We start from the raw sequence: 21,270 nt of genomic DNA, 5'->3' as shown, positions 1-21,270 counted from the left end.
GTTTTAAAGATCATCCCATCCCAGCCCTTCCATGTTCAAGGACTCCTCCCACTGTCCCAGGTGTCCCCAAACCCCAGTGTCCAGTCTGGCCTTGGGCACTGCCAGGGATCCAGGGGCAGCCACAGCAAATCTGGGAATTCCAGCCCAGCCCCTGCCCACCCTCCCAGCCAGCAATTCCTTGCCCAGATCCCAGCCCAATCTCCCCTTTCCCAGTGGCAGCCATTCCCTGGCTCCTGTCCCTCTGTCCCTTGTCCCCAGTCCCTCTCCAGCTCTCCTGGAGCCCCTCCAGGGACTCTGAGCTCTCTCTGGAGTTCTGCTTTTTCCAGGGGAACATTCCCATCTCTACCAGCCTGAACATTCCTTGGGAATCCCTTTCCACAGCTTGACAGCTTTTCCATGAAGAATTTTTCCCTAATATCCAATCTAGGATGGGCATGTTCCATCCCATCTTCCAGAGGCAGCAGTGGATGGAAGGAATATTCCCCACCACATTCCCGATCCATAGGCAGATCCTCAGGCACAAAAAGTCTGGGAGAGGAGCTGGGAATGAGCAGACAAGGAGCTCCTCTCCCCATGGCCAGGCTGCTCCCACATCTTATCCCACTGTGGGAACATCCAATAGTCCAAAGAAAAATACTGCCATCGGATCATCCCAGAGATCTGAAGAAAAAGGTTGTGAGCTCAGCAGAGATGTGTCTTCCCAAAAAAACACATCTCCATCCCTGGATCCAGAGATGAACAGGTGTGGATCCATGGTTTGAAAGGTGTGGATCCACAGCTGGAGAGGTGTGGATCTATGACTGGAGAGGTGGATCCATGCTTGGAGAGGCGTGGATCCATGACTGGAGAGGGGTGGATCCACAGCTGGTGATGTGTGGATCCATGACTGGAGAGGTGGATCCATGCTTGGAGAGGCGTGGATCCATAGCTGGAAACGGGTGGATCCACAGCTGGAGAGGTGTGGATCCATAGCTGGAAAAGGGTGGATCCACAGCTGGAGATGTGTGGATCCATGACTGGAGAGGTGGATCCATGCTTGGAGAGGCGGGGATCCATAGTGGGAAACGGGTGGATCCACAAGTGGAGAGGTGTGGATCCATGCTTGAAGACGAGAATCCACAGCTGGAAAGTTGTGGATCCCTAACTGGAGAGCCATGATGGCTCCTCCATCCCAGCAGAATCCAAGTCTATCCCTGTAATACCATTCCAAGGACCACCTTAACCCCTTCCCTGCTGCTCCTGCACCTCCAGCCTCCGGAATCCGGGAGGCTCCGGAGCGGGACGCTCACCCTTTGACGTAGATGTCGCTCATCTTCTCCCCGGTGATGCTGAGGTCGTCCAGGATCACGTCCTTGGTGTTCCAGATGATGCAGCGCAGGTAGAACCTGGAAAATCCCAGGAATGAAACCATGAGAAGGTGGAAAACTCATCCACCTGGAAGCCCGGTTGTCCCACTGACAGATTTCCCTGTGGGAGCCATTTCCCTGGAGATGATCCCACACACCTGTCCCTCATCCAGGTGGGTGAATCCATCGCCACCCGAGGCTTCCAAGCATTCCCAACTCCTTTCCCAAGGAAAAGATGAGGAAGAAATGGGAAGTTACCTCTTGGCTTTGCGTGGAGTGACATTGAAAGGGGGGCCGGGATGTCCCAGGGATTTGGGAAAGAGATCCACCCACATCTGGAGCTTTCCCTGCATGGAAAAACAGAGCCCTGAAACCTTGGGAGATTCCAGACTGGAAAACCAGAACCTCGCCAGGGAGATCTGGGACCCTTGAGTGGGAAGGGAGGATTATTCCATGGAAAAGTGGCATAAAAGGTCATTTTTAAATTATTTGAGGGATAGTTGGGAATGTGTTGATGGATATAAATCCTGAGGAGCAGCTGAGAGAGCTGGGAAAGGGGCTCAGCCTGGAAAAAACCGGGATCAAGGGTCACCTTCTGGCTCTCCACAACTGCCTGAAAGGTTGGAAGCAGGTGGGAGTTGGGATCTGATCCCAGGGAATAACAGGAAAAGAGGGAACGGCCTCAGGTTGGACATAAGCAGGAATTTCCTCATGGAAAAGGTGGTGAGGCCTTGGAAGCGCCCAGGGAGGTTTGGAATCCCCATCCCTGGAGGCATCCAAGGAATTCCTGGATGTGGCACTCAGTGCTAAGGTGGGCATCGGGCACAGCTTGGACTCGATGACCTTGGAGGGATTTTCCAACCTCAGTGATCCCAGGATTTTGGGAGAAGAATTCTGAGTAGGACTTTTAGACCAAAAAAGTAAAATTGAATTAAATTAAACTAAATTAAGTTAAATTTAATTTTTAAAAAACGGGAGCATATGCTCAGGGGGAATGACCACCTCCCTTCCCAGGGAACATCGCCTATCCCAGGGCAGACATTCCCAGCAGGATTCTCCCCTGGATACAGCTGGATCAGGAGGCGCCGCTCTTGGGCGCATCCCAGGCTCATCCCGGGCTCATCCCGGCCACATTCCAGGACCCACCTGCTCAATGTCCGGCTGGAGGGGGCTGTAGAGGCGCCGGGTCTCCACGTGCTCCGGAACCAATCCCTGCTTCCGGAGGGCGGCCAGGGCGAGCCGCTCCTCCACCGGCCCCAGGTGCGGATTCGGGGGTTTTCCATCTTCTGCCACGGGGAAGAGAGCAGAGTGAATCCCACAGGGATGGATTTTGGCCAGGAAGAGCTGGAGCAGCACAGCCTGCATTCCCAAATCCATCACCACAAACCCTGCTGGGCACAGGGATGCCATTCCCAGTGGGAAAATCCAGGGAGACCCTCGTGCAACCATCCCACAAATCACAGCCAGGGAAATATGGCAAGGATCCAGTTGGATCCTATGGAAAGGAGAATCCAGTGAATCCAGCTGTCCCAAAGTCCCAGAAATCAGGATTCCCATCAATCCTCTGCCATTGTTCCCACTCCCAACAGTTTATCCCAGAGTTTAAAGAAATCCAGGATATTCAGCTGGGCAGGCAGGAATGAGATCCCAGTGGGATCCCATTTCTTCTCTGCGGGATTTGGGGTGAAAGACGGGAATGGGAGGAGGAGGAGGAACATGGAAACACCACCAGCACCGCCTGGGGGTTGTTCCAAGTTCCTGCTCCGGTCCAAGTCCCTGCTCCAGTCCCACCAGGATATTTATGGTCCTCCATCCAAGGAAGATCTGGAATTATCTCCTCCGCCTGACCTACTCCACACCAGCCCCTGATCCTGCCACAGATGGGCCAAGATTCCTCAGTAATGGACATTCCTGCCTTCTCTTCCTGGTCAGGATCCATCCATCCATCCATCCGTCCGTCCATCCATCCATCCATCCATCCATCCATCCATCCATCCATCCATCCATCCATCCATCCATCCATCCATCCATCCATCCCAGTACAGCCAACAGCCAGCTCCTGTCTCCCCATCCCATTCCTGGGATGGGACACAGTGCCCTGTCCTTGGATATCAGGGATGTGGTGAAATTCCCACCCCTGGAGGTGTCCAAACCGGACAGGACACTTGGACAAGGCTGGACTTGATCTGGGAGGTCTTTTCCAAACTTAACTCTGGGATTTCAGGATCTTAAAGATCTTTTCCAACTTTAAAAATTCCCTGATTCTCTGAGTCCAGCCCAAACGATCCCAAAATCCCAGGCTGGGGTGGGTGGACTTCACCCCACTCCGGTCGTGCACCTTCCAGGACAATTGAAACACAAAGTGCTTCATAAATATTCCATAAATATTATTCCATAAATATTCCATAAATATCACTCCAACTCCACCAGATCCTGGTGAGATATCCCAGCTCCTTCCATGGAAAGGACGTGCTTAACTCCAGCCACCTGGGCTAATTCCCAGCCATTTCCCAAACCCTGGAATTCCGGCGTGTGCGCACACGTGCGGCTTTACGCGCCGAGAAAAGAACGAGCCCCTCCTGGAGAACAACAAAACCTGGGAGTTATGGAATAACGGGCCGGGGGGAGGGGCTTGTAAAATCCCGGCTCTCGTGTTTAACGGCTCCAGTTTATTCCCAGTCCGGCTCCGGAGCTCGCAGCTGGATTCCAGATCTGCTCCGGGTCAAGCCTCGGGCTTTGTTCTGCTGTTTGAACTCGGAGAAGGTGACAGCAGGCGCTGCCACGGGGGGGACACATTTTAACACCTCCCCGGCTCTCCCGGGAAAACTTTTCCATGAGGATTCCTTGTTTCCCTTCTCCTCAGGGGAAAACCTGAATTCCCGAAGGGATTTGTGCTTTGTTTCCCAAGAGCACGGAAAGGGATCAGCCCTGGGTCGCGCCTTGTTTGGGGTCTCTGGTGACATCCTTGGTGTGGAGGCCTTAAAAAAAACCCAGTCAAAATTTAGGTGGGATGTTGGGAATTCTTGGCTCTGAGGGTGGGGAGGCCCTGAAAGAGAATTCCCAGAGAAGCTGTGGCTGCACCTGGATCCCTGAAAGTATCCAAGGACAGGTGGGATCCACCTGGGATAGTGGGAAGTGTCCCTGCCCACGGAGAGGGTGGAACGAGATAATCTTTGTGGTCTCAAGCTAAACCATTCCATGATTCCAAACTGCAGCTCCTGGGCCAGGCCCAGTGGGATTTCACCTCCTCCTTGGACTAAAACCCTCTTTTTGTGCCTTAAAGCAGTGCTTTCCCAAAAAACCCTCCTGCCCCAGGAATGTTGAGTCAGGGGGAGGTGCCACGGGCAAACAAAAAACTCCTCCTCAAAAGTCTGGGGCTTTTCTCCTCTCTGTAGAACTCGGGTTTGTTCCCTGACTCCCCCACATCCCGAAAGAATTCCCAGGTCTGTGTGTGGGATATTGTCTCCCTCTAGTGACCATTCCCAAAATGAGATTCCAATGGAAGAGCTGCTCTCCTGGCTCTGGCAGCACTTGGAATATCAGGCTGGAGCTTCCCACCCCCAGTCCAGGGGTGTCGGACTTGGTCCAACCCAAGGTCAACATTCCTGGATTGAAGGTCTGGGTTCAATCCCAGGATTTGGGGCACAGCCAAACTCGGGAATGGTTCGGAGCAAATGTGGCCAGAGAGGATGAGGATGGGGGAATGCACCACTCAAACCTGGCGATGTCTCCATGACCTCCAGCTCCATCCCTTCCTCTGGAGTGAGGAAATTCTGCTATTCCAAAGCATCCCTGACATCTTACCCAGCTCGGAGAGGACGTATTCCTGATCCCGGAAGATGATCCGGTCGGATTTGTAGGTGGGAGCCTTGTAGTTGTGCTGCAGGGAGAAGAGGTGGAGCAGCTGGGAGGGGCGGAGTTGGTCTCGCCACTGGTTGGGGCCGGAGCTGAAACCAAACACAATCATGGAATCATGGAATGGGTTGGGTGGGAAAGACATTTAAGTTCATCCAGTGCCGTGGGCTGGGATATCTCCCACTATTCCAGGGTGCTCCAAGCCCCCATGTCCAACCTGGCCTTGGGCACTGCCAGGGATCCAGGGGCAGCCACAGCAAATCTGGGAATTCCAGCCCAGCCCCTGCCCACCCTCCCAGACAGCAATTCCTTGCCAAGATCCCAGCCCAATCTCCCCTTTCCCAGTGGCAGCCATTCCCTGGCTCCTGTCCCTCTGTCCCTTGTCCCCAGTCCCTCTCCAGCTCTCCTGGAGCCCCTTCAGGGACTCTGAGGATTTCCTGGAATTTTCCCTTTTCCAGGGGAACATTCCCAGCTCTCCCAGCCCGGCTCCAGAGCAGAGGGGCTGCAGAATCATGGAATGGGCTGGGTTAGAAGGGACCTAAAATCCCATCCCATTCTCACCCCATCCATGGGCAGGGACACCTCCCACTGTCCCAGGTGGATCCAAGCCCCAATGTCCAACCTGGCCTTGGACACTGCCAGGGATCCAGGGGCAGCCACAGCAAATCCGGGAATTTCAGCCCAGCCCCTGCCCACCCTCCCAGGGAACAATTCCTTCCCAAGATCCCAGCCCAATCTCCCATTCCTGGGATGGGACAGCCACGGCCTCTCTGGGGGTGTCCTCAGCACGAGGTCACCAGGAGCCACCAGGGACGGAACAGGAACTCCCTGGAGGAGAACCAGGACTCTGGGAAGCGCAGCTTCAGCCAGGTCCCCCAGGACACCCCTGCTGTGACCCCGTGGCCACCTCAGCATCCCAATCCCGGGATTCCTGGACATCCCAAGCCCAGGGAGGAACCCACACGCAGTAGGTCTGGGGGAGGCCACAGCGAGCGCCGTATTTGGACAGAAAGCGATTCTCCAGGTCGATGACGGTCTCGCCGATCTTCTCGTCCTTGGACAGGAGGTCGTAGTCGTAGAGGGTGATCTTGAGGTCCTTCTCCAGGGGCAGGGTGCAGCTCAGCTCAAACATCCTGGAAAAGGGAACAGGGAATTGCTTGGGAAAAGAGGATGGTGCTGCTGGAATTCCATGGGAATGGATCCACGCCCCATCCCAACCCCACCGGTGATGGGATGGATCAGGGTCCCTGAGCTTCCATGTCACCTTGATCCAGCAAGGCCATGGCGGTGTTGTGCTGGCTTCGTTTATCGTGGAATCATGGAATGGTTTGGATCGGGAGACACCTTAATGACTTCATTCCACACCTTCCCTGATCCCAGGTGAATCCAAGTCCCAATGTCCAACCTGGCCTTGGGCATTCCCAGGGATCCAGGGGCAGCCACAGCAAATCTGGGAATTCCAGCCCAGCCCCTGCCCACCCTCCCAGCCAGCAATTCCTTGCCCAGATCCCAGCCCAATCTCCCCTTTCCCAGTGGCAGCCATTCCCTGGCTCCTGTCCCTCTGTCCCTTCTCCCCAGTCCCTCCCCAGCTTTCCTGGAGCCCCTCCAGGCCCTGCCAGGGGCTCTGGGGTTTCTCTGGAATTTTCCCCTCTTCAGGGGAACATTCCCAGTCTGACTCCAGAATGGCTTGGATTGGAAGTGAGCTTAAATCCCATCCTATCCCATGGGCAGGGACACCTCCCACTGTCCCAGGTGGATCCAAGCCCCAATGTCCAACCTGGCCTTGGGCACTGCCAGGGATCCAGGGGCAGCCACAGCAAATCTGGGAATTCCAGCCCAGCCCCTGCCCACCCTCCCAGCCAGCAATTCCTTGCCAAGATCCCATTTAAATTCATCTCTCCATCTTGCTTTGTTGGGAAGGTGTCCTGAGCTGGTGGGAGCAGCCTTGGAAAATCAGATGGATTTTGTGGGAAGCAGGATTTGATCCCCTTTTGTTCCCCAAGTCCCAGATTTTTGCAGCCTGGAGCTCATCCCAAGGGGCAGCTCCGGTCTCTGGGACAGGGCCCATGGAATGGCTGGAGCTGCTCCAGGGAGGGTTAGGTTGGAAATCAGGAAAAGATTCCTCATCCAGAGGGTGCTGGGGCACTGGAACAGCTCCCCAGGGAATGGCCACATTCCCAAGGCTGCCAGAGCTCCAGGAACATTTGGACAATGTTCCCAGGGACAGGGTGGGATTCTGGGATTGTCCTGGGAAAGAGTCGGATAAATGATCCTTACGGGTCTTGTCCAACCCCGGCTATTCCATGATTCTCTGATTTTCTGGGAGAACAAAGCCCCATGGAGTTGGGCTTCCCTCAGTTTCCCTGCTCCTTTTCCAGCCTTGCCAAACAGCTTTTCTCGGAATAAACCCCTATCCTTGGAATTTTATCCCGTTTCTGAGAGAAACAACTCAATTATCCATGGATAATCCTTTTCCAGAACATGTGGAGGTGTCCCATTCCTGCCCATTCCTCACGTTTTTCCCTCAGACATTGGATCAAAATTCCTGCATGAGGAGAAATTCCCCAAACTCTTTCCACACAATGGGATGATCCAGATTCTTTCACTATGGAATTCCAGCTCCTCAGTCCACAGAGCTCAGAAATCCCAGGGATTGACGACTGAGAGCCAAGGGAATCATGGAATAGATTGGGATGGGAAAAACATTAAAATTCATCCCATTCCCAATCCCTGATGTGGGCAGGGAACACTTCCCACTATCCCGGGCTGCTCCAACCTGGAACTGGGGGTTGGATTGGGAAGTTCTGGTTGGCCCAGCACAATCCCCTCAGTAGGACACCCAAGAAATTCCATGGATCCCGAACGGAATCCATACTTACTTCCCAAAGACAGGCTCCAGAGTGCAGGGAAGGTAATTTTCCTGGTCGTTTATGGATTTCTTTCCCACGGAAATCTTCACGTAGGGATCACACTGGAGGTGGGCACGGAAAGAAACACAAAAATCCCGTGGGATTCCAGTCCCACCCTTTTCCGTAAATTGTTCCAAATCCCATCCCTCTCCTAAATAAAATTATTTTGGGGATTCGGCATCAACTTGGAAAGTGGGGAATTTAATTCAAGTTGGGTTTTTTTCCAGGAGAAGGAAAAAAATTCAAGGGAAAGATCCAATTCCACCTAAAAGATTTTACCTGGATCTACAGGGATACACCATCCCAGCCACATCCAAGAATTCCCTGGGAAAAAAACGCCCAGGCCAAGTTCTCTCATCACTTCTCCCGGATTTTCCTTTTCCTGCTGATTGGTTTTTTAAGGATTGGATGGGAAACAGCGCTCAGGGAACGGAATGAGCTCCCAGGTATTCCTTGGGCTGGGATAAGCCTCCGTAAAATTCCCATCCCAGGGGAAATCTGGGATCAAATTTGGGGTTTTAAATGGAAAAACTCCCATTTTTTTTCCTTCTTCTTAATCCTCAGGAATTACTCATGGGGGATTTCTTAGGAATTACCACTTCCATCCCAAATCCATTTCAAAAAAATGGGAAAATTCAAAAGCGGTTGGAATTTCTGCATCTATTTTTCAATATATTCCATATATATTTCCCACATTCCATATACTTTTTTCCACATGTTTTTCCATATATTTTCTATATATTTTCGTATCTATTAATTATTTTTCCATAAATTTTCCATGTGTATTTTCTATTTTCCCATCTATCTTCCTTAGACATTTCCTCATCTATTTCCCACAGCATTCCTTAAATTTCCCTTCTTTTCCAGTGGAACCAAGATAATTAAAAAAGATTTTTCCCTTCCCTGAGTTTCGGGGAGTTTTGGACCTACACAATTCCCATTTTCCCAGAATTTCCCTTCCAGACCAGCAAACCCTTGCAAGACGGAATTTCGGGAAAAATGGGATTTTATTCCCTTCAGCACCGAAACACCAAAAAAAAACCCAAAATAAAACCAAACCCAAAACTCATGGAACTAATCCCGAAAAATCCCAACGGACAAAGGAAGAGTTGCCTCCCAGACTTCCCAGATATTCCAAGGGCGGGAGAAAACAGGAACAGATTCCTAAATTTTATGGCAAATTTGTAAATTTTGACCAATTTTGACCAAATTTTAACCAAATTTTGACCAATAAGGGCTGAGCTGTTCGAAGAATCCACTACAGGAGCCAACACCGAGCTTTCCCACCTTCCCATTGGAATCCTTGGGCTGGAGGTCGAAGGCGCGGATGATGTAAACCCGGACCAGGCATTCCTGGAGCCCCCTGGCCGGGAGCTGCTGGAATTGCCGGGGAGGTGCCGGAACGCGCGGATCGTCGGGAAGAGGGTAAATCCTGAAGGAACCCTGGGAAGGACACGGGAATTCAGGGAAGAACACGAGGAGATGGGAGCAGACTTGGAATGGCAGGAATGAATTGTGGAATTATGGAATGGGTTGGGTGGGAAGGGAGCTGAAAGCTCATCCCATCCCATGGGCAGGGACACATTCCCTGTTCCCAGATGAATCCAAATCCATCCCAACCTGGCCTTGGGCACTGCCAGGGATCCAGGGGCAGCCACAGCAAATCTGGGAATTCCAGCCCAGCCCCTGCCCACCCTCCCAGACAGCAATTCCTTGCCAAGATCCCAGCCCAATCTCCCCTTTCCCAGTGGCAGCCATTCCCTGGCTCCTGTCCCTCTGTCCCTTGTCCCCAGTCCCTCTCCAGCTCTCCTGGAGCCCCTCCAGGGACTCTGAGCTTTTCCTGGAATTTTCCCTTCTCCAGGAGAACATTCCCAGCTCTCCCAGCCTGGCTCCAGAGCAGAGGTGCTCCCGAATCCTGGAATGGTTTGGGTTGGAAGGACCTTAAATCCCATCCCATTCCCACCCTTTCCATAGGCAGAGACACCTCCCACTGTCCCAGCTTGCTCCAAGCCCCTTCCAAGCTTCCTTGGCCACTTCCACGGATGAGGATTCCACAACCCCCATAATTCCTGGACTCACGGAACTATTTGGGCTGGAAAGGACTTTAAAGATCCCAGAATTCCCACCCCTATGGACACAATCCATGGGGAGAGGGCCCATCCCACCTTGAATTCCCCCACCACCGAGGGGTCGTCGCTGGAATCCTGGGATCTCCCCCGGAAGAGTTTGAAGGTGTGGCAGAAGTCAGAGAGATGCTCAAATTCCTCGACGTTTTCCAGCTCCGTCTCATAGACCTGAGGAGGAAAAGACGGATCATGGAAAAAAATTCCAAACAAATTCCTCAATCCTGGGAACATTCGTCCCACGGGGAGGAATTTCTGGGAATTTTCGCCCTTATTTCTCTCCGGGGCAGTGAGAAGAGGAGAATTTGGGAATCCCACAATAAATTCCAGGCTATCCCAACAATCCAGACAAAGCCAATGTCTCCTGGTGGGTTTTTCCTGGATAGAGATCTTACAGCTGGGAATATTTTCCTTAAAACCAAGGAAAAATTGGTTAAATTTAAATGCATTAAATTTAGCATTTCTTGTGCCTTAATCTCCCTCTTCCCTGAGAAATCCCTGATTTTCCTCATTCCCAAACCCTTCCCAGGGCGGCAATTCCCCACCCCCTCCACTACTTCCCAAGGGAAAATTTCCCGAAGTTTCCCAAAAAGCTTTTCCAAAGGAAACGGAATTTTCCACACCTGGGGAAAATGAGGTTTGGGGTTTTTATGAACCTGGATGGGAAAAAAAAGCTGAAAATCCCAAAGAAATCGTGGAGAGTGGAATTCCAAGGATCCACACCCGACAGAAGTCACTCACCTTCAAGGTGTCAAATCCCTTTTCCAAGTAATATCCACATTTTTCCCTCTCTCCCGTGGAAGCGTAGAATTTGCTCCACCAGTCGATGAATTCCTCCTCCTGCAGCCAGAGATCCCAAAGTTACTCGTTTTCCACAAAAAAAAAAAAAAAAAAAAAATCCCTGGAAAAAGCAGCAACTCCCGGATTTGGGAAGTGAACCCTGCATCAAACCCATCCCTGATTTCCAGGGTTTTTTTGGGAAGCTCCCAGCCCAAATCCAGGCGTTACAGCCCCTGTGGATATTCCCAAGAGGATTATTCTGCATGGGAAGATGATGTAGAGCTCCAAGAAGAATATTCCAAGAATTTGGAGCATTTTTAGGGAATTTCTGGCCACTTGGAGGATGGTTTTCCCAGGATTTCTATGCAGGGAATAAATCAATTTAACTCCACTGTTAATAGCTTAAAATACCCCAATTTTAGGCTTTCCCTGGAAATTTTTTGGGATTTGGGGGACAGGGATTGACTTCCTGGTTGTATCCCAGCACCTCCCAACCTCCCCATCCCAACAGAACCTGCGGATAAATGAATAAATCCACACAATTCCCATCTTTCCATTAAAACCCAACGGTGCCCAGGTCTCCGGAATGACACAACCCTTGGATGAAAAGAAACTGGGCAAATCCCACAAAACCTCAGCTCTCACCAACTCCCATTGCAAACAATTCCTGGAGGAAAAACGGGCCATGCCAGCTCAATATTCCATGGATTTTACAGGAATCCCATTTCGGAGATCATTTTGCTGTCAATCCATAAAAAATTCCTGGAAAATCCCGGTGTCTCCTTTTAGGAGGCCGCAGAATTCCAGCTCAGTGACCTCACAGAGGATTCCAAACGGAGTTTTATTGGATTTATATCTGAAGCCAACAGCACGGGATTTAATGGATAGACATTGGATTTAATTGGAATATTCTGGAAATTTAATTGGAATATTCTGGAAATTCACTCCAAGGCTTTTGCCACCTCCTTTTTTTGGGAGGGGGGGAAATCCCAATTTTCCTTTCATCGTTTCCCATTTTATTGTTTCGAGGGCACCATTCGGATTTCACGACATTCCACAGGTATTGGGATACGAGGAAAACACTTGGATTCATCCCAGGACTTACCCACGGAATCCTCTGCAGCCCCAAGGGAAAGAGCTGGATTAGAGATTTTGGTGGATTTTTAAGGATATTCCAATGGAAAACAGGGAAAACATAAAAAGGAGGGAAGGGGAGCAGTTGGAATGTTAATGGTGATGGATATGGTTCCATTGGGGAATGGGAATGCCATGGAAAGCAGTGGATCGGCAAAGGATGGATTGAGGAATTTCGTTTATCCAGGGGAAGGATAAAATTCCCTCCGGGTATCCCAAACCACCTCCAGGGGTTTGTCCATGGCACAGAGAATCTCTGGGATCGGGATCTCTGCTCCCTTTCCAGTTTTTTCATGGATCCCATAGGGCACAAACCCCAGGAGAGAATCCCTTGTGGATAAATTTAACCTCAAGTGACCAAATCCTGAAAATTTCCAGGAAAAGGAGCTTACTCCCACCTGGAAAGCTGCTGCCATGATTATCCAGAGGTTTCCTGTCTCCCCATCCCTGTTCCTTCCCTATTTTCCCTCTCACCGCCCTGGAACTCCAACTTTTTCCCAAGAGGGACCCATCATTTGGATATCCTGGGAATAACCGGATCATGTCACCCAATCCCATCATCCCAGGAACTGCAGCAGCTCCAGAAACAAAACACAGCTGGAGGAAGGAGAATTTCTGCTCTATGGAAAAATTCCTAGCTGGGAGGGTGGGGAGGGGCTGGGCTGGAATTCCCAGATTTGCTGTGGCTGCCCCTGGATCCCTGGCAGTGCCCAAGGCCAGGTTGGACATTGGGGTTGGATCCACCTGGGACAGTGGGAGGTGTCTCTGCCCATGGATGGGGTGGAACTGGATGGGATTTACGGTCACTTCCTACCATAACCATTCCAGGATTCTGGAGCTCTTTTGTTCAAGGAGAGCTGGGAATGTTCCCCTGGAGAAGGGGAAAATCCAGGGAATCCTCAGAGTCCCTGAAGGGGCTCCAGGAGAGCTGGAGAGGGACTGGGGACAAGGGACAGAGGGACAGGAGCCAGGGAATGGCTGCCACTGGGAAAGGGGAGATTGGGCTGGGATCTTGGCAAGGAATTGCTGTCTGGGAGGGTGGGCAGGGGCTGGGCTGGAATTCCCAGATTTGCTGTGGCTGCCCCTGGATCCCTGGGAGTGTCCCAGGCCAGGTTGGATCCACGTGGGATAGTGGGAGGTGTCCCTGCCATGGAATGGGATGAGATTTCAGGTCCCTTCCCACCCAAACCCTTCCATGATCCTACAAACCCTGGCTGTGGAAATCCCAGAGTTTTCTCTGGGAATCCTTCCCCCCCTCCCCAGTGGCAGTGCCATGGGCTGGCTCCCAGCTGGGAATATTAAAACCATCAGGAACATTCCGGGGCGGGGGGGCAGCGCTGGGATGGGAACCATTCCCAGGAGGAGCCATCCAACACTCAGAGCTCTTCCAAGGAGCAGTAACCGGAGAAGCCGTGAAATGTGGGCTTGGATTTGGAAGGAGCAAACACAGCAAACAACCAATTATCCCAAATAGTTTACAGACATGGATTGGCTGGAATCGCCTCCACTCGGCTCCGCTAACGTGTCCTGGGATGGGGGATTTGGAAGGCAACACGAGCCGGAGTAATGGTGGAGTAACGGCAGAGTAACCGTGTTGTAGGGCTCTTCAGCAGGGAATGGAGGGGCAGAGGTGTCCGAGAGTTCCTCCTGAGCTCCTCTCCTCCGGGAGGTGCCCAGGAATCGTGGAATTATGGAATGGGAAGGGACCTGAAAGCTCATCCCATTCCATGGGCATGGACACATACCACTGTCCCAGGTGGATCCAACCTGGCCTTGGACGTTGCCAGGGATCCAGGGGCAGCCACAGCAAATCTGGGAATTCCAGCCCAGCCCCTGCCCACCCTCCCAGACAGCAATTCCTTGCCCAGATCCCAGCCCAATCTCCCCTTTCCCAGTGGCAGCCATTCCCTGGCTCCTGTCCCTCTGTCCCTTGTCCCCAGTCCCTCTCCAGCTCTCCTGGAGCCCCTCCAGGCCCTGCCAGGGTCTCTGAGCTCTGCCTGGAGCCTTCCCTTCTCCAGGGGAACATTCCCAGCCCTCCTAGAGTAGAGGCGCTCCAGAAACCTGGAATGGTTTGGGTTGGAAGGGACCTCAAATCCCATCCCATTCCCACCCCATCCATGACAGGGACACCTCCCACTGTCCCAGCTGAATCCAAGTCCCAATGTCCACCCTGGCCTTGGACACTGCCAGGGATCCAGGGGCAGCCACAGCAAATCTGGGAATTCCAGCCCAGCCCCTGCCCACCCTCACAGGGCAGAATTCCATCCCAAGATCCCACCCATCCCTGCCCTCTGGCACTTTAAACTCTTCCCCCTCCTCATTAACGCCCCAGCCTGAGGCAGATCCCGGTGAAATCCAGGACCTTCCTCACACGCTCCGCACGGAGCTGGATTTTTTTGGCTGGAAAAGCTTTTTTCCAAGATTTCCCCAACTGCAGCCCCTGGGCCTCATTCCCAGCTCCCGCTTTTGTGCGGAGCTCCTGAGCCACAAAGGAGAAGGAGCCTGGAAGGAAGATGGGAACCCAGTTTTCCAGACCAGGATGGTTTTCCCGAGGAAACATTCCTATCTTTCTGCAAACTGGGGTTTATCCCATTGGCTCCCATTCCTGGGGAATCCTGGAAGAACCAGGACAACAGGATGGTTTATTCCCACCTAATATTCCCATTGTTTCATTTTAAATTAATGCTTTGTAGCTTTTCCCTCTTTTTCCTTTTTTCCTCCTGGATTTTCTTTGTCCTAAACCAAAAACACATCCACGGAAATTAAAAATGTCGATGGACAATGAGATGGGGGGGGTTATTTCAGGAATTTTTGTTTCCATAGTCGGGATTCCAGCACTGCCACCTCTCTGGGCTGGAGAAATCCATCCATTGGACAATATTTGGATCCCTGGAAGTGTCGAAGGCCAGGGTGGAATGGGCTTGGAGCCACCTGGGATAGTGGGAAGTGTCCCTGCCCATGGAAATTGTGGAATGGGATGGGATTTAAGGTCCTTCCAACCCAAACCATTCCATGATTTCATGGAGAACCCAACCAGGATGAATTTGGGATGAAGGGAATTGCTCCTCTGGAGCGTTATCCCTGAGAAGGCAAAGCAGTTCCACTGCCCTCCCTATAAAGCCCAGAAAAATCCCAACATCCGCTTTTCTCGTGGAAAAAACACGAAGGGAGCAGGAAAAGGGAAGGGATCCTCAAATCCCATCCTTTTCCACCCCTTCCATGGGCAGGGACACCTCCCACTGTCCCAGGTGGATCCAACCTGGCCTTGGGCACTGCCAGGGATCCAGGGGCAGCCACAGCAAATCTGGGAATTCCAGCCCAGCCCCTGCCCACCCTCCCAGACAGCAATTCCTTGCCCAGATCCCAGCCCAATCTCCCCTTTCCCAGTGGCAGCCATTCCCTGGCTCCTGTCCCTCTGTCCCTTGTCCCCAGTCCCTCTCCAGCTCTCCTGGAGCCCCTCCAGGGACTCTGAGGATTCCCTGGAATTTTCCCTTCTCCAGGGGAACATTCCCAGATCTCCCTTCTTTTCTTCCCAGCAGAGCTGCTCCATCCCTCTGATCATCCTGGTCCCAACCTCTGGATCACTCCCAGACTTCCATATCCTTCCTGTGCTGGGATTCCCAAGCCGGGGACAGAATTCTTCTAAACCCCCCCATTCCCTTTGGAATTAATGGAAAACCCAAGGACACGGAGGCAGCCAGCTGGAACTGCCATTTTTCTAAGGAGCAAGCAGGATCATTCCCAGAAGGAAAACGCCTCCTTCCATCTTTATCCGCGTATCCTCATGGACTCCGGTCATTAATTAAGCGATTAATTAATTAAGCAATTAATTGGCAATTAGAAAGGAAGCGGTACCTACATGAGGCGGGGCCCGGGAATCCGGGATGTTAATTAGTGCTGAGCTCGTCAAACCCTCGGGAAGCTACAAATTAAAATGATCCGTTATCCAAGGAATTCCGGGAACCGGGATGAACACGCAGCATCAAAAGCGACAATTAATGGGATTAATCCAAACTAATATTCCCAACCCTGGGGTTTCCCAGGATAAGGAGAATTTGGGATGAGCGCAGGGTTTGTTTTTAGGGATGTTCGGCAAACAGCTGGAATGAGGTAGAGGAAAAATGGGATATTAAGGGGGAAAAATATGGAAAAGCTGTTAGTAATTCCCAGTGGATGAGAGGCCTTTTCCTGGATATTGAGGGCTGCAAACTCAGGGAGTTATCCCAGAATCCAGGGAAGGATCTGAGCCAGGGGGATTTGGAATGGGATTGGGAATGCTCAGGATCAAAGCCCAGGTCCAAGCCCAGCTCATCCTGGGCAAACCAAAACCCGGGATCACATCCGTGGGCAGGAAGCGGCAGCGCTGCTCCAGAATTCCAAGGATCCCTTGGAGGTGGAAAAGGGGGAGGAATGAGAGGTTCTTCCCAGAAAACAGCCAGGTTTGAGGATCAGACCAATCCTGACAGCATTCCCGGTTATCCAGCTCAGGCTTGTTCCCAAAATCCTGCTCTGATCCCACCAGATCCAGACCAGCATCCTTGGGCCAAACTCCACAATTTCCAGGGAAAACATTCCCTGAGGATCATTTTCCATCAGGATTCCCATAGGGGAAATATTCCATAGGGAAAACATTCCCTGAAGATCATTTTCGGCCAGGATTCCCTCGTGGCTCTGGGAACTGGGAACAGCTCCTTTCCAGCTGGATTATCCATAATCAAACAGACCAAATCCCATGGAGCTGTGGAAGTCCTTCCCGACCCTCTTCCCATGGGAATGAACCCTGGGAAAACATCAGGAACAGAGCAGGCAGGACAAGGCCTGATCCAGCAGCCTCTTCCCCAAATTCCACCTTTCCAAACCCCCATTCCGTGTCCTTTTCCCAAAGAACCAAAGCCGTGAGTTTTAGGATTTTCCTCACTTTGGGTGACCGGGATGCGATTCCCGTGGACTTAAACTGGTTTTAAACTCCGGCTGAACTCCTGATCCCGCTCAGATGAGATGGATAACGCACTCCCAAACCTTGGAGCAGAGGGATTTCACCTCTGGTTGTTTTCCCGATTTTCCAGGGAAAGCAACAAAGGGATCCTTTGTTCCAACCATCCTTCGGAGCAGGGACCAAAGCCAGGGCTTGGCAAGGAGGGAGAAAAACTCCGGAGCCACACACAGAAACGCATCCATGAAAAATCCTGGCTCCTGCTTCCAAAGAGCCCTGAGCACGAGCTGCTGGCTTGGGATCCATCCCTTTTCCCGGGAAAGCGGAGCAGGATGGTCCCTGCGGGCCGGGATTGCTCCTTGACCTGCCAAATCTGGCCCGGGATGGGCGGAATGATCCCAACGGTCCATCCACGCCTCAATCCGTGTCCACCTCCAGGAGAGGAGCAGCTTCCAGGGCCAAAATACCCAGGTGGGAATTTTGGGTTGGCTTTCCAGGAAGAAGCTCCCTGCTTTCCCGAAATAACAGGGAAAACAAGGAAAGAAACAAACGGAGAAGGACAAATCCAGGGTCAAACTGAAGAACTCCATTGGTGGCAGGGGGATTATTTGGGGAATGTTTTCTCCAGGAAAAGAATGCCAGAATTTTCCACTTTGGAACGGTTTTGTCACATCCCTCTCCCCCTTTTCCGGCTGTTTAAACTCTCCCCTAAATTTGATCCGGATTTGGAGATGTTTCCAATAAAATTATCCCAGGGAAGGAAGCTCCAGGATTCCAAAGCTCCGTCTCATTCCTTCCTCTGGAATCTTTGGGATGGGATCCCGCATTCCTGGGAGCAGCTCCCAGAGCTCCAGGGGGTATAAAGGGAGGCGAGTCCCTATCCAGAGGTTTTATTCCCAAAGGAAAAAATGGGAGCGTGTTTGCCACCAAGGTGGTTTTCCATGAATAAATCATGGAAATCTGAGCAGAGGATTCCAGGGATTCGTGAGCATGGCCGATCCCACTCTGGGCATCCCAGGGTGTTCCCCCCATCCTGACCACTCAGAAAAATGGGACAAACTGGGAATCCCGCCAGTGGGAATGTCCAAGCACTTCCAGCACTGGATCGGGGGAAATCCCAATTCCAGATCATGGGAAACCCCAGATCCGGGTCATGGGAAACTGGGATCAAGCTCCACATCTCAAGTTGGGATCCCACAGATTCCCACATTATTCCCTCAGTTTTCTCCCAAGTTTCTCCGTCCTGGAATTAAAAAAGAGGGATTTTATAACAAAAAGTCCCGTTCCCAAGTTTGGAGTTTTCCACGGACACGTTCCAGTTACTTCCCTGAGAAAAGATGAAGCCCAGCTGTGAATTTTAAGGATAAATCCTTAAATGGGAAGCAAAACGGAGGGAACGAGGCTGTTTTCCCAAATTCCCAGTGCTCCAATCAGGAGCATTTTCGGGTGCTGCTTTTCCCTTTCCACGCTTTGCACCGGAGCCAACTTTTCCCAATTCTCCTGTCCCAATCCCAACGGAGACTGAAGGATTTCAGGACAAGAACCCAGCGGAGCTGTGAATAGGATCCTGGAAACATGGAATGATTTGGGTGGGAAGGATCCTAAATCTCATCCCATTCCACCTTTTCCATGGGCAGGGACACCTCCCACTATCCCAGGTTTCTCCAAGCTCCATCCAGCCAGGCTTTGGACACTTCCAGGGATGAGCATTTGGAATGAGTGGGAATGAGCAGGGCCACATCCACAGTTTTTCTGGGAATCAGCCAAATTCCTGGTTCCCAGCTTGATGTGGGACCAGCCTGAGCTTGGCTTGGGATACACCACAAATGTCCCAAAGCACCAGAAAATCCTTGGGAATAGAAATCCCCAGGAGCCACCAAGGATATGGATAAAGTGCAGGATCCATGCCCAAGTTGGACATCTTGGATTCAGCAGCTCCTCCATCCCAGGAATTGCTCAAGGCCAGGGAAACTGAGGCAGAAAACACCTGGAATGCAGATTCCTTCTGGAAACTCCAGCTTTTCCAGCCCTGTGGCATCCAGGAATAGGGATTAGGGAAATTCCAGCCCTTGATATCCCACCAAGGGATGGGAGACTGGGAAAAGCTCCACCAAACATTCCTGACACCATTCCCAGCTGCTCCAGAGGCACCGGGATCACCTCGGGATCCGTGCATCCCACTCACAGCTCGGCACAGGTCTGTCCTAAAGATTCCTTCTGCTGGAGGAGGAATCCGAGGACTGTGGATACAGGAAGTTTCTGGAAGAACGGACATTCCAGGGGTGTGTCCATCCTGATCCATTCCCAAGGGAATGCTGAGATCCCTCAAACTCATTGGAACTGCACCAGTTCCCCACTCCCACCACCATGGATTTGGGATTGGGGATTCCCCAACCCCAGTCCAGTAAAATTCCTGCAAGCCAGGAGCCAAACTGGGAGAAGAAGACCCGGCCATGGAGCAAGGACGTCGGAGCCTCAGGGAATTTTTGCTTTCCTTGGGAAGAACCTGGCATGGATTTCTCTCCATCGGGAAAGCAAATCCAGCCCCTCATTCCCAACTGAGGGAATGAGGAGGAGCTTGGGGCTGTGCAGGTGAGGAGAGGGAGGGAAAACACAGGAAAGTTGGAAAAGGATGGATCCAAGAGGATCCGGCCTCACCCTGGCACCTTGGATCCACCCTCACCAGATCCACCGGAGCACGGAAAGAATCTGGGATCTTCCCAGCGTATTTTCCATACCTGGATGGGGATCAGGGGCTCTTTGTCATCGATGTCGATGAGGACGTCGTCCCTGGGCGTGAGGCTGACGTCATCTGCAACCGGAGCAGGGCGGCACCGTGACCCCGGGATTTGGGAATCCCAGAGCCCAGGAACCGTGGGATTGACCTCCAGGAGTGATCCCAGCTTCTCCCAGACCCCACCTCCATGATCCCAATCTCATCAGACCACTCAGATCATCCAAAGTTCATCTCCAGGATCCCAAACTCATCCCAGACAATTCCCACCATCCAAAGTTCTTCTCCAGGATCCCAAACTCATCCCAGACAATTCCCACCAAAGTTCATCTCCAGGATCCCAAATTCATCCCAGACAATTCCCACCATCCAAAGTTCATCTCCATGATCCCAAACTCATCCCAGACAATTCCCACCACATGAAGTTCATCTCCATGATCCCAAACTCATCCCAGACAATTCCCACCACACAAAGTTAATCTCCAAGATCCCAGACTCATCCAGACAATTCCCACCATCCAAAGCTCATCTCCAAGATCCCAATCCCATGATCCCCATCCCATCTAGGGCTCCAAGGAGATGGGAGAGGGACTTGAGACAAGGGGGAATGGATTGAACTGAAGGAGGGGAGATTTCAATGGAATATTGGGAAAAAATTCCTGGCTGGGAGGGTGGGGAGGGTCTGGGCTGGAATTCCCAGATTTCCTGGGGGTGCCCCTGGATCCCTGGCAGTGCCCAAGGCCAGGTTGGATCCACCTGGGATAGCGGGAGGTGTTCCTGCCCATGGACGGGGTGGAACGGGATCACCTTTAAGTTCCCTCCCAACCCAACCATTCCATGACTCCGTGAAGGACACAAATCCCGACATTCCCACCTACCTGGCTGCTCCTGGGGTGCCCCCGTGTCCTGCTGGGAGGGATCCCAGTAGAATTCCTGGAGGGAGCGGATCGTGCACTGTCCCACCACGGGTCTCCGGCCGAAGGGGCGGTTGTCGATGATCTTCAGGGTGATGGGGGGGCTGTAGAGGCTCTCCTTGGGCAGACGCTGCGGGAAGAGGGAAGGGAAGATGGAATGAGGCCGGAAAGGGAGGGCAGAGGTTCTGCACCATCCCCCAAAAATCCAAGGGCAGAAGGAACTTCCCCAGAAGGACCATTTTTGTGGAATTTTGAGGTCTTTCACCAGAAGAACTAATTTTACGGCACCTCCGGGTCCTTCGCCGCATGGTCCGTTTTTATGGGGTTTTAAGGTCCTTCACCAGACCCATTTTTGTGGGATTTTGAGGTCCTTCACCATAAAATCCATTTTTACAGGACTGTCCTCCACAAGATCCGCTTTTATGGGACTTCGAGGTCCTTCAGCACGAGATCTGCTTTTATGGGATTTGGAGGTCCCTCACCACAAGATCCAATTTTATGGGACCTCCAGGTCCTTCAGCACAAGAGCCATTTTTATGGGA

The 21,270-nt window shown here is 52.0% G+C and overlaps 1 protein-coding gene across 1 annotated transcript in view; it reads right to left on the bottom strand.

The window, feature by feature from the left end:
- The window catches only part of DYSF (dysferlin), a 75,509-nt gene that overhangs the window by 14,274 nt on the left and 39,965 nt on the right, over positions 1-21,270 (bottom strand). Inside the window, 12 exon segments of the mRNA XM_050973376.1 lie at positions 1,290-1,385; positions 1,605-1,693; positions 2,493-2,632; positions 5,151-5,293; positions 6,164-6,334; positions 8,081-8,172; positions 9,398-9,553; positions 10,276-10,404; positions 10,975-11,073; positions 16,007-16,069; positions 19,819-19,892; positions 20,693-20,858. Coding sequence (XP_050829333.1) covers positions 1,290-1,385; positions 1,605-1,693; positions 2,493-2,632; positions 5,151-5,293; positions 6,164-6,334; positions 8,081-8,172; positions 9,398-9,553; positions 10,276-10,404; positions 10,975-11,073; positions 16,007-16,069; positions 19,819-19,892; positions 20,693-20,858 — 1,418 coding nt within the window.

The sequence above is a fragment of the Serinus canaria genome, chromosome 4 (assembly GCF_022539315.1).
Source record: "Serinus canaria isolate serCan28SL12 chromosome 4, serCan2020, whole genome shotgun sequence".
Classification (NCBI taxonomy): domain Eukaryota; kingdom Metazoa; phylum Chordata; class Aves; order Passeriformes; family Fringillidae; genus Serinus; species Serinus canaria.
The sequence above is the reverse complement of the archived record's forward strand: the minus strand, read 5'-3'. Positions and strand labels throughout refer to the sequence as shown.